The sequence below is a fragment of the Theropithecus gelada genome, chromosome X (genome assembly GCF_003255815.1).
Source record: "Theropithecus gelada isolate Dixy chromosome X, Tgel_1.0, whole genome shotgun sequence".
In the NCBI taxonomy this organism is placed as follows: Eukaryota; Metazoa; Chordata; class Mammalia; order Primates; family Cercopithecidae; genus Theropithecus; species Theropithecus gelada.
Genome location: NC_037689.1, coordinates 116,865,724 through 116,882,166, shown reverse-complemented (window position 1 = coordinate 116,882,166; position 16,443 = coordinate 116,865,724). Strand labels below are relative to the sequence as shown.

The window sequence follows — 16,443 nt, the reverse complement described above, 5'->3', positions numbered from 1 at the left end:
GACGTGCCACCATGCCCAGCTAATTTTTGTATTTTTTAGTAGAGACGGGGTTTCGCCATGTTGGCCAGGCTGGTCTGGAACTCCTGACCTCAGGTGATCCACCTGCCTTGGCCTCCCAAAGTGCTGGGATTACAGCTGTGAGCCACCGCGCCTGGCCTAAGGATACTACTTTTTATATACAGTGTGAACACAATTTTGTAAAAGAAATAATCTTACATATATTTATATGTGTGTGTGTGTGTATATGTATATGTATGAAGATCCATAGAAGGAAAACTATTAATCATTATAATCCATGGGTGTTGGGCTATGGGTAATTTATTTTCCTTTTTGCATTTTTCTGTATCTCCCAAATTTTCTGCGACTTATGTGTATTACTTTTTTTTTTCACTGTAGTCAAATATACATAAAATGAACCATTTTTAACCATTTTAAAGTATATTTGCATTACTTTTTTTTTTTTTTTCTTTGAGACAGGCTCTCTCTCTGTCACCCAGGCTGGAATGTGGTGGCAGGATTATAGCTCACTGTGATCTCGACCTCTTGGGCCCAAGTAATCTTCCTGCCTCAGTCTCCCAAGTAGCTGGGGCCACAGGTACACACCACCATGCCCAGGTAATTTTTTATTTTTAGTAGAGACAAGGTCTCGCTATGTTGCTAAGGCTGGTCTCAAACTACTGGGCTCAAGTGATCCTCCCATCTTGGCCTTCCAAATGTGCATTATTTTTAAAATTAGAAATACTAAAAAAAAAAAAAAGATAAGCACGCACTAAGCAGACTTTACATTTATGCAGAAAAGCAAAGTCAGAAACAAAAAAAAAGTAATAGATATAATTAGATAAAATTCTACAAATATATACAACAAAACACCACCACCACCAACACATAAACAGCACTAGAAGCCAAATGTCAGCCGGGCACGGTGGTTCATGCCTGTAATCCCAGCACTTTGGGAGGCTGAGGCAGGTGGATCTCTTGAGCTCAGGAGTTTGAGACCAGCCTGGTCAACATATAGTGAAATCCTGTCTCTACCAAAAATACAAAAATTAGTTGGGTGTAGTGGCACGTGCCTGTAGTGCTAGCTCTTGGGAAGCTGAGGCAGGAGAATCGCTTGAACCCAGGAGGAGGAGGTTGCAGTGAGCTGAGATTGTGCCACTGCACTCCAGCCTGGGTGTCAGAGTAAGACTCTGTCTCTCAAAAAAAAAAAAAAAAAAAAAAAAAAGTGAAGCCAAATGTCAAACTGGGAAAAATGTGTGAGATGTATGACAAAGGGTTAATATCTTTAATATATAAAGACTTCTTACCAACGAATAGAAAAACTTTGCACCTATACTACCATTACAATGATGTGACAATTATCTGTTTGGACAAGGACAGGAAAGGAATGCAACCCAGACAGATAAAGTTTCAGGGAGTGGAGTGGCATTATTGAGTGTAATCATAGTGTGTATTTGTCTGAAGGCAGTTTTGATAAGCACCTTCAGGCTGTTTAGTGCTGAGGTAAGCGATGGCCCCGGGCAGCCGGGAATACTACAGAGGGAAAGCGGAGCGGGGAGGGGCATTGAGCAAGCGAGGACAAGTTAGAGTCCCGGGGGAAAACCAAACTTGGTTGGGACTGATCATTTAAACTTGGATTCAGCTGACCCCAAATTAATTTCTATAGAGTTCTTCAGGAATATATTACTTGTATAAATCAGGGTTTGCCCAGAAGAGGCCATGGAGACAGGCTAGCCCATGGAAGTGGAATATTTTTTTTAATTTTAATTTTAATTTTTAGTTCTGTGATACATGTACAGGATGTGCAGGGTTGTTACATAGGTGAACACGTGCCATGGTGGTTTGCTACACCTATCAACCCATCACCTAGGTATTAAGTCCAGCATGCATTAGCTATTTTTGAATTTTAAGGGCCTGAGCAGGGCTAAGAGAAGATACAGCACCTCAGCCCTGCTAGGATTCTGGGCCTGCCGCCACTGTACAGATATAACTGTTACCCATCCAACCTTATTTGAACTAGTCTGATTTTTCTTTGATCAAAATTGGCTTATTCTAGGCTAAGTCAATTACTCACTTTGGAACCTCTGATTCTAGGATTTTGCCTCAGTGGTCTCACTAAGGTACCACCCTTTTTTTCTTTTTTCTTTTTTTTGAGACGGAGTTTCACTCTTGTTGTCCAGGCTGGAGTGCTATGGCGCAATTGCTCACTGCAATCTCTGCCTCCCGGGTTCAAGCGATTCTCCTGCCTCAACCTCCCGAGTAGCTGGGTTTACAGGCAAGTGCCACCACACCCAGATAATTTTGTATTTTTAGTAGAGACAGGGTTTCTCCATGTTGGTCAGGCTGGTCTCAAATTCCTGACCTCAGGTGATCCACCCTCCTGGGCCTCCCAAAGTGCTGGGATTACAGGTATAAGCCACTGCGCCCGGCCCGATGCTGCCCCATTTTAAATGCAGTTCCTTCCTCAGCGAGGGAGTCAGGGATGCTGGACCCTTGTTAGCTATAGTTCCTAGCTTATGTTGGTCCTATCCAGTCTGCTTCACTGAGGTAAGGCACAGTGTGGAAAGCAAGAGTGGCATCCTTGCTGTGGAGGCAGGAAGGACAGGGAGCATTATTAGCAGGCTGCATTTAATATTCTACTCTCTGCTGGTCTTGGAGGAAGAGAGCCACAAGTGATATAATCAGGAAGTCAGGAAAGAAGAGGGAAGCCTCATCTGGAGGCTTTTTTCTTTTTTACTTTTTTTTTTTTTGACAGAGTCTTTCTGTGTCACCCAGGCTGGAGTGCAGTGGCGTGATCTCAGCTCACTAAAACCTCTGCCTCCCAAGTTCAAGTGATCCTCCTGCCTCAGCCTTCCGAGTAGCTGGGATTACAGGCACCTGCCACCACTCCCAGCTAGTTTTTGTATTTTTAGTAGAGGCGGGGTTTCACCATTGACCAAGCTGGTCTTGGACTCCTGACCTCAAGTGATCCACCCACCTCAGCCCTCCCAAAGTGCTGGGATTACAGGCGTGAATCACTGCACCTGGCCTGGAGGCTTCTTAAAAGACCAAAAAACAGGATGGGAATTAGGAGGCAGCCTGGGCTCAAGCCAACAGCTCTGAGGTTAGCAGCAGAAATGCCACAGCGTGGGGGTTTTTGCACAGTATTTGTGTGAGCAGTCGGAAGCTCCTTGGAAACCTGGCATCACTTGGGGTTGGTGTTTTTTGCTGTTGTTACCCACCCACAAACACTGCAAAGCATTCCACCCCCCATCCCGCTCGGATAACTCGTCACCTGCATCTTTCTCTTCACGGTCTCAAAGGGAAAGGAGAGGGTCTGGGTCACTGCAGCAGCCAGACAGACATTAGCAAAGTTCTGTGGAAGAGAAAACTGATCTCGGGGTCCATTCCAGATTTTCTCCAGGTTCATGTGAACAAGAAGGGAGCCAGCAGAGAACGGGAGAGCACCTGTGAAACAAGGCCAGGGAAAGGTTGCTGCTGTGTTGGGAAAACACTGGCTTGAGAACATAAATTCCTGGGGGGATTCCGGGGAAAGAAAACAGGAGGGGCTCTGGGGTTGCTAAAATCCCTCCAACTCAAGGAGCATGGGGGAACTTTCTTGAGTGACGATAATGTGCTATATTTTGGTAGGGGTTGTGTCATTTGTCAAAATGCATCAAATGGTTCACTAAAAGTTTGTCCACTTTACTGGATGTAAATTGTACTTTAAAAAAGAACCATACGGCTGGGTGTGGTGGCTCATGCCTGTAATCCCAGCACTTTGGGAGGCCGAGGTGGGTGGATCACGAGGTCAGGAGATTGAGACTACCCTGGCCAACATGGTGAAACCCCATCTCTACTAAAAATACAAAAAGTAACTGGGTGTGGTGGTGGGTGCCTGTAATCCCAACTACTTGGGAGACTGAGATAGGAGAATCACTTGAACCCGGGAGGTGGAGGTTGCAGTGAGCCGAGATCGCTCCACTGCACTCTAGCATGGGCGACAAGAGAGAAACTCCATCTCAAAAAAAAAAAAAACCATACACAAATATTGAACTCTAGTTAATAACACACATGTTGAAGGGTTTAGGGGTGAAGTATACTGATATTTGCAAGTTACACTGAAATCATTAAAAAAAAAAAAAAAAGTGGACTGGCTGAGCACAGTAGTGCATGCCTATAATCCCAGCACTTTGGGAGGCCGAGGTGGGCAGATCACTTGAAGTCTGGAGTTCAAGACCAGCCTGACCTCGTCTCTACTAAACTCCATCTCTACTAAAACGGAAACTCTGTCTCTACTAAAAATACAGAAAGTAACTGGGTGTGGTGGTGCGTGCCTGTAATCTCAGCTACTTGGGAGGCTGAGGCATGAGAATCGCTTAAAGCTGGGAGGCAGAGGTTGCAGTGAGCCGAGATTGCACCACTGCACTCCAGCCCGGGTGACAGGGATGAGTAGCAAAATGTTAATTGTAGCATCTAGATGATCCATGGATGTGTACTCTATATTTCTTTTAATTTTTCTAAATATTTGAAGCTTTTTTTTAATGTTTGGGGAAAAATCACTCAGGTAAAAAAAGTCAGTGGGCAGTACCTCATTATGTTTTGGAGGACAGGAGGGACTGCTCTCTAGCTGAGAAGGAAACATTCTGTGAAAACTGGAAAGTGAGAGACTCTCGGTGGTGAGGGAGGTCACCTGACCTCACCTTTGGGAATTACGTGGTCATATCATGGCCCAGTGGGCACCCTACACTGTGTGGCTTCCTCACCTTTCTAAGAACTGAGATGGTAAGTAATATAGTAGGTGGCACTTTCACAAACTTCCAGAAACTTTAGGAGCCATCTTTAGTTTACAGAGGGACTACATTTCTCCCTCAAAATGAAATTTAAAATAGGGGATAATACAAGTGAGATTGCTTATCTTTAGAAAAATGTAATGTTTATTTAATTGGCTCACCAACCTTCCATTTACCTTCATTCAGAAAACATCTGGAAAGCTTAGGTTATGTGCCGGGCCCTGTGCCAGGCGCTGGGAATCCAAAGAGCAACAGGCTAATTTCTGGAGATGCTCATCATCGAGGAGAAGAGACAGTCAGGGAAAAGTAAGTATAACGCCCCTGATGTGTGCCACAACAGGGGGGCTATATGAAATGCATTAGGTACACAAGGATCAAAGGGATTAATTTTGCCTGGGGGTTCAGGAGGGACTTGATGGAAGAGAGAACTTTTGAACTGGATCTTGAGGAATGAGTAGGAGTTCATCAGACTTTGACAGAGTGGAAAGGCAAAGGGAACAGCATGTTTAAAGGGAGTCATATTTCCAGGAAATCCAGGTTTTTCTGAATGGCTGGAGGATGAATGCAGGTGGAGGTGTGGCAGGAGATGAGGTAGGACAGACTGGCAGGGGCCAGGTCTGAAGGATCTGGAATGTCCTAAGGAATTTGGGCTTTCTCCTGTAGCTCAGGAGTCGCTGAACACTTTTAAGGACAGCAGTGAAATGAGGGCCATGAAACGATGAAATTGCATGTGGAGAGATCACCTCAGCCGGGCAGCAGTGCACGGGGAAGACTGGGGCAGGAGAGACCAAGAGTGGAAGCAGGTAGGAGCCGGAGTCTGCGGGAGACCCTGAGAGTGTGAGTCGTAAGGATCTGTGGGAAAGAGGATGAGTCAAATCGACAGAGCTTGGTGATTCAAGTGGGGGTGGAGTGAGAGAAGAAGTTGAAGTGATCCCTAGGTTTTTTTTCTGGCTTGGGCCATGGGGTGAAAGAAAGGTAGTCTCATTCATTAGGGAACACAGGAGGAAGAGCTAGTTTGAGACCAATGAGGACATCAGGGTTAGTCTTGAATTTGATGTGCCTAGGGAGCATGGGGTGAAGGTGTCCAGCAGCAGGGACTCATACTACCATTGGGAATTGGTATCAGTCAGGGGCTAACAGAGGGCTCTGGAGTTCTATGGCTAGTTTCTCCCACTTTCTATCTATGTGGACTTGGGCAGGTCACTTAGCTTCCTGAAGCATCTATCTCCTCATCTGTAAAGTAAGGCCTCATGAGAAAGTGCATGCAATGCTTTTGGCACAGTACCCAGCATGTGGTAAGTACTTTCCCCCAAAAGTTGGTCATTGTTACTAAAGAGGTAGAGAATGAGGGTCACAGAGTACACTGACGCTTGTTTAAGCCACTAGCACAGATGAGGCCACCTAGGGAGGGTTTGGAGGATGAGAAGCAAGCTAAAGGGGAGGCTAAAATGAAAGCTAAGGAAGGAGCCCAGGGGAAGAGCAACGTGTAGGGGCTGGCAGTATCAGATGAGCCAGATGGGCTGGATAAGTCAGATAAGAAAGAGCTGCCAGAGAGATGGGAAGACACCCAGGACTTGGACGGGTTCTCGAAGCCAAGTTTCCAGAAGAAGGGGTGGTCAACCTTCTCAAATTCAGATAAAGGGCAAAAGTCTGCTGGATTTTGCAACTGGGCCATAAATGTGTAGCTCTGGCAAAGGTTACAAAGACCCCGGAAGACACAGTTGTTACCCTAGTTGCCCTCATGGCATATCAATGAAGACTCCTTCTGCAGTCAGATGGAGAGTGGGCAGAATTGCATTCTTACCGGTTTGCTGAGTCACCTCCACTTTCCGTTCTACTCCCCTCCCGGGGATGTAACTGGCCACAGTTTAGGAGTGAAGCGTATGGCTATGGAATAGAATGAAGCTAATTGGCTCTATGTAGGTTGAACCCATATAACCTTGACCTCAGTAAAACTGATTTAGTGGCTCACAAAGGTATACAATACATTTGTAATTTCAGAGGACATAGCCTTTTCTTGGACAAGGTGAAAAGGTCCATCTTACCTACAACAGTGAGGGAAACCCCTCGATAAAGGGCAAGGAACCCTTCCTGTTGGTAAATAGTAGAAAAAGCATGGAGGAGCCCCCTGTACGATGGTTCCAGCATGTTCTGCACGATCAACCGGGTTTTGATGAGGTCTGTAGGATATGTTACAATGGTGGAAACCATGCCTGCGAGACTCCCAGCCATGATGGAGCTCCACTGGGAAATATGGCCCAGGTCATCTGTGAACATCACAACAAACCTGGGAGAAAATAGGGGGAAAGGCCAGAAGAATCAGCTATGGATTGTGCTAGAGTTCTCTCCACTAGTTCTTGAAATATTTTCCAGCATTTCAAAGAACTTTACAAAGTGAGAAGTTACTATAGTACTATATAAGCATTCATGAATAACACATTTACATTTTTCTATATTTATATGACGCTAGTTGGCTATAAGAGATGCCTAAGTTTCTTATTTACATCTATCCCAAGTCCTTCCCACTTAAAGCATTTTCTTTTTTTTTTTTTTTTCTTTTTTTTGAGACGGAGTCTCGCTCTGTTGCCCAGGCTGGAGTGCAGTGGCGGGATCTCAGCTCACTGCAAGCTCTGCCTCCCGGGTTCATGCCATTCTCCTGCCTCAGCCTCCCAAGTAGCTGGGACTACAGGCGCCCGCCACCGCGCCTGGCTAGTTTTTTGTATTTTTTAGTAGAGACGGGGTTTCACCATGTTAGCCAGGATGGTCTCGATCTCCTGACCTCGTGATCTGCCCGTCTCGGCCTCCCAAAGTGCTGGGATTACAGGCTTGAGCCACCGCGCCCGGCCAGCATTTTCTACTTTTAGCTACGTAATTGTCGATCCTGGCTTGCCTATAGGGTGTAAATGCACAGAAGTACCTGGTAAATACCAACTGGAATGCAGTCTTTTAGTTCAGCTGAAACTTAAAAGGAACAAAATTTCTTGAAATGATAACTTTGAGCATCTCAGTAATTCCGTTGTTTTTTCTTTCTTTCTTTTCTTTTTTTTTTTTTTGAGGCAGAGTCTCACTTTGTCGCCCAGGCTGGAGTGCAGTGGCACGATCTCAGCTCACTGCAACTTCTGCTCCCCAGGTTCAACCAATTCTCATGCCTCAGCCTCACAAGTAGCTGGGACAACAGGCACACATCACCATGCCCAGCTAATTTTTGTAGTTTTAGTAGAGATGGAGTTTCACCATGTTGGCCCGACTGGTCTCAAACTCCTGACCTCAGGTGATCCACCCCCGCTCGGCCTCCCAAAGTGCTGGGATTACAGACATGAGCCACTGTACCTGGCCCAGAACTGGGCACTTTGGGAGGCCGAGGCAGGTGGATCACCTGAGGTCAGGAGTTCGAGACCAGTCTGGCCGACATGGTGAAACCCCATCTCTACTAAAAAATACAAAAAAATTAGCCAGGCATGATGGCATGTGCCTGTAATCCCAGCTACTCGGGAGGCTGAGGCAGGGGAATTGCTTGAACCAGGGAGGTGCAGGTTGCAGTGAGCCGAGATTGCGCCACTGCACTCCAGCCTGGGCAACAGAGCAAGACTCGTCTTTAAAAAAAAAAAAAAAACCGGTTAAAATACTTTTATTCTAGCCCAGCTCTGTTCACTTACCTTTGATTCCAAACTCTCTATGTCCTTCTCCCTCTCTCCCTAGCCCCACTCTCTGGTAGAAAAAAAAATTTTTTTTTTTTTGAGACAGGGTCTCACTCTGTTGCCCAGGCAGGAGTACAGTGGCACGATCTGGGCTCACTGCAATGTCCACCTCCCAGGCTCAAGAGATTCTCCCACCTCAGCCTCCTGAGTAGCTGGAACTACAGATGTGTGCCACTATGCCTGGCTAATTTTTTTTTTGTAGAGATAGGGTTTTGCCATATTGGCTAGCCTGGTCTCAAACTCCTGGGCTCAAGTGATCTGCCCGCCTCAGCCTCTCAAAGCGCCGGGATTACAGGTGTGAGCCACTGTGCCTGGCCTATTTTTTTAAAATGAGAGCATCCCCAGTTACTTAGCCTTCAAACCTCCAGTGAAAAGGTACATTTCCTGTTCTTTCAGTTGCCCGTAGGCCAGGGGCATCTCCTTCAAGCTGTACAAGTCTTGACTTCATTTTGTCAACCTATCTTAGCCGCATTAACTGAAACAGTCATTTGAGTTAATCAGTTGCTTTTAAACATACAGGTAAGTAAAGGTGATGTGGTGCTATGATACATACATTGGTTTTCACCCCTGGTTCCTGGCTCCTAACTTCCGTAGTCCTTGTTATAATGTTGGGGCACTTTACGTCTCAGGAAACAGAATCTTTCTCTCTTTGACCTTCTCCTGCCCTCCTTTTACCTGCCCAAGGTAGGACTCTAATCTGATTGTGGGTTAAAAGATCCTCATTCCAGAGAGGGTCCTGCCCCATACCCTAGAGCAAACTTTTCCAACCCACAGCCCACAGGCCGCACGTGGCCCAGGATGGCTTTGAATGTGGCCCAATACCAATTTGTAAACTTTCTTAAAACATGAGATTTTTTTGCGACTTTTTTTGTTTTTGTTTTAGCTCATCAGCTATCGTTAGTATATTTCATGTGTGGCCCAAGACAATTCTTCTTCTTCCAGTGTGACCCAGGGAAACCAAAAGATTGGACACCTCTGCCCCAGAGAAAGGAATGCTGCACAGAGGCCAAGAAAAGTCTGAACAGACAGGCCTTGCTGGGTTTAGATCATGTGCTTTTCATCCAATCACATTTCTACATGGTTGTCAGTCATGTCTCTAACAAAGCTACCATAAAACCCGAGAAGACAGGGTTTGGGAAGCTTCTGGATGGCTGAATACGTGGAGGTTCCTGAAGGGTGGTGTGCCCAGGGAGGGCATGGAAGCTCCATGCCTCTTGCCCCTTACCTCATCCTGTGCATCTCTTCTCTGTATCCTTTGTGGTATCCTCTATAGTTAACTGATAAACATTAACTATTTCCCTGAGTTCTGTGAGCCACACTAGCAAATTAATCGAATCCAAAGAGGGGGTCGTGGGAACCCCAACTTGAAGCTGGTTGGTCAGAAGTTCTGGAGGCCTGGCTTGGCATGGCAGCTCACGCCAGTAATCCCAGCACTTTGGGAGGCCGAGGCGGGCAGATCACTTGAGGTCAGGGGTTCGAGACAAGCCTGGCCAACATGGCGAAACCCCATCTCTGCTAAAAAAATTATAAAAATTAGCTAGGGATGGTGGCGGGCACCTGTAATCCCAGCTACTCAGGAGGCTGAGGTAGGAAAATAGTTTGAATCCGGGAGGCAGAGGTTGCAGTGAGCCGAGATCATGCACTGCACTCCAGTCCAGGTCACGGAGTGAGACTCAGTCTTTAAAAAAAAAAAAAAAAGTTCTGGAGGTTGGACTGTGACTAGTGCCTGGTTGGGGGCCATTCTGGGGGACCAAGCCCTTAACCTGTGGTGTCCGACATTGTCTGGGTAGACAGTGTCAGAACTGAATCACAGGACACCTAGTTGGTGTCCATTTATCAGAGTGTGGGGAAAACCCCACACACATTTGGTCACAGAAGTCTTCTTCTGTGTTGAGGGTTGTTGTGGTATGAGAGCAGAGGAAAAACCCAGTTTGACAGAGGGTTTTCTCAAACAGGTGGCATTCACCAGTAGACCATCTGCCTCAGTTGTACTGCCTGCCTGCCCACTTCCTCGTTCCTCCCTCTTCTATACGCTGGTCAAGTTGGAGGGGGACCTCAGGAAGGACAGGGGAAACAGAGGAAGTAGAAATTTTTGACTGGGGCTGGGCGCGGTGGCTCACGCCTGTAATCCCAGCACTTTCGGAGGCCAAGGCAGGTGGATCACGAGGTCAGGAGTTCGAGAGCAGCCTGGCCAAAATAGTGAAATCCCGTCTCTACTAAAAATACAAAAATTAGCCAGGCATGGTGGTGCGCACCTGTAATCCCAGCTACTCGGGAGGCTGAGGCAGGAGAATCGCTTGAACCTGGGAGGCAGAGGTTGCAGTGAGCCGAGATTGCGCCACTGCACTCCAACTTGGGCGACAGAGCGATACTTCTTCCAAAAAAAAAAGAAATTTTTGACTGGAGGGGTGGTCTGCAGCAAGCTGGAACCACCTAGAAGGTGGAGTTTGAAATGCCCAAAGAAACACCATTCATTCTCCTTGTCCCACTCTTATTCCCCATCCCACTTGGTCACTTCTAGGGCATAGTTAATTCACTACCCATTTATTGAAGATCTACAATGTATCAGACCCTGTGTTAGTCCTCAGCATAGAGCCTAAGGGAGTTCAACACTTCTGATAAGGAAATGACTGGTAGGGGCAAGCGGAGAGGAAACAGGCCCTTAATTCACTGAACGACTTGATGAACTAGGGAGAGGAGCCGTATTTTATATCAGTTTCTTTTATAGAGTCTCAATATCAAATATACACAATTAAAAAGAAGAACCACAGGAAGTCCTTTTTTTCTCAGACTTCTCCCATTTGATACAGAGATAAGGCCTACCAATTGTTCCCCCTAGAATCTCAGAGTCAGGGCAGGCAACCCTGATAATCCGCCAGTGACGTCATCCTGGTCCATGCATCTTAAACTCTTGATTGGCTAGGTAGGGCGGCACTGTTCCCTTTTCTGTTCTTCCTCCCACCCCCACACATACATGTACAGAAGCATTTTCTAGCGAGACTAGTGAACTGCAGCAACCCCTTCCTTTCAGCCAGCACAGATAAAACACACAGCCTGGATATGTGTAATGAGAACTGCCAATACTTCAACCTAACAGGTTAGCAACCAATGCAGCCAAACATAAGCTCATGAAGTGCTTATTCAATAAAGAAATAGTGTTGGTTACGAACAATTTCAGAGTTGCAGGGACCCAAACTAATATTTATTAGACAAGATAGACAAGCGGTTGTGAAGTTACAGGGGAGGAGGGGGGGTCTTCTATTTGATACATCTGAAAGCCACCCATTACAATAACCTAGCTCCCAATAGACTACTGAGTGGACTCTTGATCGTAAATCTAACTAAGCAGATATTTCTGCTGTGCGATGGTAGACAGAGACCTGAACTAAGGAGCCAGAAGACTTGGCTTCAAGTTCCAGCTCTTCCATTAATCATGTTTGTGGACAAGTCGCTTAACCACCCCATTTCCTGAACATTCTGGATGTTTATGTTTTGTTCAAACCCATGATCACAGGCCCCCAGCCAACTGTTTTGCAAATTCATGGTCAGAAAAGAGTAAAAATGAATCAGTATAATGATGAATCAAGAGTATCATGTTGATGCAGGAAGGACGGCATCGTGATTAATCAACCACTTTGCTTTCCAACTATGCCTTGCCATTCAACAACATACTTCCTTTTAGTTTTCAGAAAGAAAATAATCCTGTAGGGAAAAAAAAATTCCTAGCAAACCTAGCCCATGTAAGTCTCTGTTCTCGTTCTCCCACACATCTCCTCCTCTCTGCTCCCATGGTCACCTATTGCCGGTGCCCTCAGCTGCTATGTGGACTAGTGCGACAGGTTCCTAACTGGCCCTGCTGTCTCCACTCTTCCTCCTCTCTAGTCATCTTTGCCACGATGTGACGATCATTTCCATTGAATTGCTTTAATCACAACACGCCTCCCCCCACCCCCCACAAAAACCTCCCATGGCTACCCTTGGATACCAAGTCAAGTCCAAATTCCTTAATCCAACCCTCTAATATCTCATTCCAACCTGCTTTTCTGGTTGGGTTTCCTGTTGTGCTGCTTGCCTTCCCACCTCTGTGCCTTTGCTGACATCAACTGCAGTATCTTTCTCCCCATCTCTGCCCAGCAGACTCCTACTCATTCTCCCAATGCCAAACTGAATTTTTTTTCTCCTCTATGAAGTCTTCACATTTTCTCCTCCTCATTGCTTATCAGAAGGGTACATTTCTAGAGCACATTATTTATGACAATCACATGCTACCTTGTGTGTTATGGTCATGGACATATTAGTCTTACTCTTTTATTACTCTGTAAGCTCCTGGGGCACAGGGACCATGCCCCTTCCATCCTGGTATTGTTCTCAGCATCGTGCACACAGTGGGGACTTAATGTAGCCTAACTAAATTAGTGTCAAATGGTTGCAGGGAGGCAGCAAGATATAACAGAAAGACTATGAGATTTGGAGTCAGAAGGCCAGGTAGTGGAGCTCAGCTCTGTCACTGATAAGAGGTGTGATCACTCTGAGCCCAAATTCTGCATCTGTAAAACAGGCACAATGCTTCCTGTCCTATGGACCTTACAGGGCAGGAGGCATGAGCTGTAAAAATCTAATGATGTGCATATACTAGGTGGTTAGCAGAAGAGCCACAATACTTAAACCAGCCTTTGAAGTTCTGCCCCCCACTGCTCTGGACATATTTTATCCCATCCAAAGGAAGATTTCCACACTACTTTGTAGAGAAGAGGGTGAAATGGGGGAGAAACTGAGTCATTAAGACTCAGAGGAGAACTGTTTACAGACTGCAGGCCAGATGTTGATGAGGGCAAGCAGGGGTGGGGAGGAAAAAGGGCCTTAACTAAATGTCATGATCCTACCCACGAGTCCCTCTGTAGAGGAAGAGAAGAGAACTCTACTTCCAGGCAGAGGCAAAATGAGTGCTGGCCTAGAGGCCTAGCTGATAAGGATCATTCCATTTGGCTTGTCAGCTGCCAGGTGAGCCTTCCAGCTCTGGCCTCCCAAGTGAGTGACACTGTCAACGCAAAATCCTTTGACTATTAGCCGCCAAAGCTAAACTATGTGGTCAAGTACGCAAAATCCTTTGACTATTAGCCGCCAAAGCTAAACTATGTGGTCAAGACCGACTCTCCCAACTGTGGGCTGTTTGTCTAATTCAGAGCCAAGGCGATGTCAAAGATGCCACTGTGCCCACTGAATGAGGAACACAGGGACCATGCCCCCAATACAGAAACATCTCTGCTTCCTGAAATGCCATCACTACCAATTCATTCTTTTAGGCTTGGTTTCCAGTTCAAATGCAGGTACCTCTGAGCTCGGTGGAAGCTTTAAGGCTGCATTTACACCTTAAGATCTTTTCCTAAGGAGGAGCTGCTGATGTGGCAAAAGGCGGAAAAGGCCGAAAAAATGAGGCCAGTGGGGCTGAAGGGGCCGTTCTCAGCTTGGGGCGGGGAAGCTGCAGCCTCTGTTGGAGCCTGAAGTCAAGCTTCATTTAAGTTGGGGAGATGTGTGGGCAGAAATCTGCGGTCTTTTCGTGTCGATGGATTGGGTCCTTTCCTCACACCAAGCACTTTCTTCTCGGGGCTTGGACCACACAGACAAAAACACCTTTAAAAGGGTCTCTCTCCTCCTACGCCAGCCAAAGCAGAAGTTTCCAAATTGGAGGACGGTGGAAATGGTTAGGACTCATCTCTCTAGAGAGCTTTTTATTCCTTTCCTCCAAACCCTTTGCTGCATTCCACCTCCTCGCCTGGTCCAATCCGGAAAGCCTCTTGGACCAGGGCTGCGGACCACAAAACTGCATCTTGCAGGGCGGTAACCCCAAGAGAACGTGAAAAACATTGGGACTGCACGCTGGGGACCACAGAGGTGGCCCACTGCCCCGAGGGGCCCACAAGGGATCGACAAGGGGGCCGTCCCTATTCCAGGGCCCCGAGTCCAGGCAGCAGGGCGGCGTCGGGCCGCGGCTCCCCGCCCCCCCACCCCCGTCCGGCCTCTGGGTTCCCAGGCCCCGCCCGGCTCTTACTTGCGGTAGGCGGCGAGCTGCACGACGCTGCAGGGGAAGAGGCGCAGGCACGCCACCGCGTTCCCCTTCCACAAGGCCCGGGGCCCCTCTGCCCGCCACACGCGGTGCCCCGTGGCCCACGGCCCCCGGGCGTGGCCTCGCACGACGCCAACCTGGGCCAGCACGGTGGCGAGCTCCAGGGGCGCGGTGAGGCTGAGGCTGAGCGCCCCCGCCAGCCCAGCACACAGCAGCCTTTGGCCGCCTGTCAGTCGGCCGTCCCGCCTCCACGTCGCCATCGAGCCCCGGCCCGGGCCCGGGAGACCGCGTGGCTCGGGCCTGGGGCTCTCCGGCCACTGGCGGAGGGGGCGGAGGGGGCGGAGGGGGCGGGCCCCAGGCCCCGCCCGGCATGGGGCGGACCCGCGTGAGGGACTGGAAGCCCCGTCCACGCCCTAGCCCGGCCCGAGGCTGGTGGGGGTTGGGGCGCGAGGGCCCGGAGGGTCTGGGCTCCGAGGCCGCGGATATGATGGGCATAGTCTCCCCAGTTGGCAAGGCTCGAGTAGCGACTTTCAGTTGCGAAACAGTCACTGTTCTTTCAAGGCCCGGCCTGCTAGACATCTTGCTTCCTAAATGTTCAGTGCGTCCCCGCCGCCCCTCCCTGCCTCTCCTCTGGTTTGCCCCTTTTCTCCCTTTCACATCCCACTTCTCTGTCTTCCTCCCCTGGCTCTTCCCTCCTCCTCCTCCTCTTCCTTCCAACCTCTTTTTTTTTTTTTTTTTTCCTGCCTGACCAAAAAGCCTTGATGGTTTCCCAGTGCAGAAGGTAAAAAATTCTAACAACCACAGCTATCTCTCAAGCACTTGTCAAGTACTGGGCTTTACAGATGTTCTCATGTAATCCTCAAAACGGCCCTACGTACGTATGTCCTCATTGACAGAGGCTATGTGGGTGTGGGGATTTGAATCTGGACTCTTGAAACTGCTAAGATTCTTGGCTCTGCAGCTTACCAGCTGTGGAACCTTGGGGAAGTCTTTACTCAACCTCTCTGTGCGTCAGTTGCTTTATAAAATAGAGATTATAATTTTTTTCTCCTAGGGGTTGTTGTAAGGGTTAATGAACAATGACTGATACGAGTAAGCAGTTTATATGTGTTAGTTCTAATTAGATATTCTTTTACAGGAGAGGAAACCAAGACACAGAGAGGACTTGCTCAGGCTCACACAGCTACCTACAAAGCAGAGACTGGTTTGAAATCTAGGTCGGTTTATGTCAATTTCCATTAACGGCTACACTATGCGTCTACTAGGACTGCACAGTTAACTCCAGTAGGGACATTTTCAGTGGTTCTGTAAGCTAAGAGAATACAGGCAAAGAATGGCTAAGAGAGGCTTGGCCAGAATCCAAGCATTCTTTAATCAGTTCAAAAATTTCAAAATTTCAGAATTTCTCTTTTTTTCTAAAAAAGCCATGTCACTAATAATTACAAGGAAAGGAACAGTCAGCAGTCTGTTGGTGTGAGCAAGATGTTCCGCATACATAGTTGCTTTTAGGCTTGTATAGTTGTTTATGTTTACTAACACACAATGCTGTAGGAACGTTTTCTAAAAGGCATTGCAGGGTTTCTCCTGTTTTATTTTTCACTGTTAGTCTCACTTGAGATTACAAGGTTTTGACTGTGAGAACTTGTGCTAGTTGCAGAAGCCTTGCTCTGCTCTCAACAATTGGGGAACGCTTATTTTCATGTTTTGTGAATTCTCCTGTCTTGCTGTAAGCTAATTTCATGGCTGGGGGAAGCTTGAGAAAGATGTATGACTCTGAAGACCCGAGGACCCTGACTTTAAAAGGGCTTGAATTGGAATTTGGGGATTACAATAAGGAAACCTTCGGGTACTGGTACTTCCTAAAGCACTTTGTTGGACAACAGGACAAGATTCTAAAGCTCCTTCAGGAAGT

General features: G+C 47.4%; 1 protein-coding gene across 1 annotated transcript in view; it reads right to left on the bottom strand.

Moving 5' to 3' along the window:
* The window catches only part of SLC25A43 (solute carrier family 25 member 43), a 48,891-nt gene extending 33,738 nt beyond the window's left edge, over positions 1–15,153 (bottom strand). The window contains exons 1-3 of the mRNA XM_025373624.1: positions 14,517–15,153; positions 6,815–7,056; positions 3,272–3,444 (exon numbers count right to left, since the gene is read on the bottom strand). Coding sequence (XP_025229409.1) covers positions 3,272–3,444; positions 6,815–7,056; positions 14,517–14,791 — 690 coding nt within the window. The 5' untranslated portion in view covers positions 14,792–15,153. The remainder of the gene's footprint in view (positions 1–3,271; positions 3,445–6,814; positions 7,057–14,516) is intronic.
* Between the last annotated feature and the right edge of the window lie 1,290 nt (positions 15,154–16,443).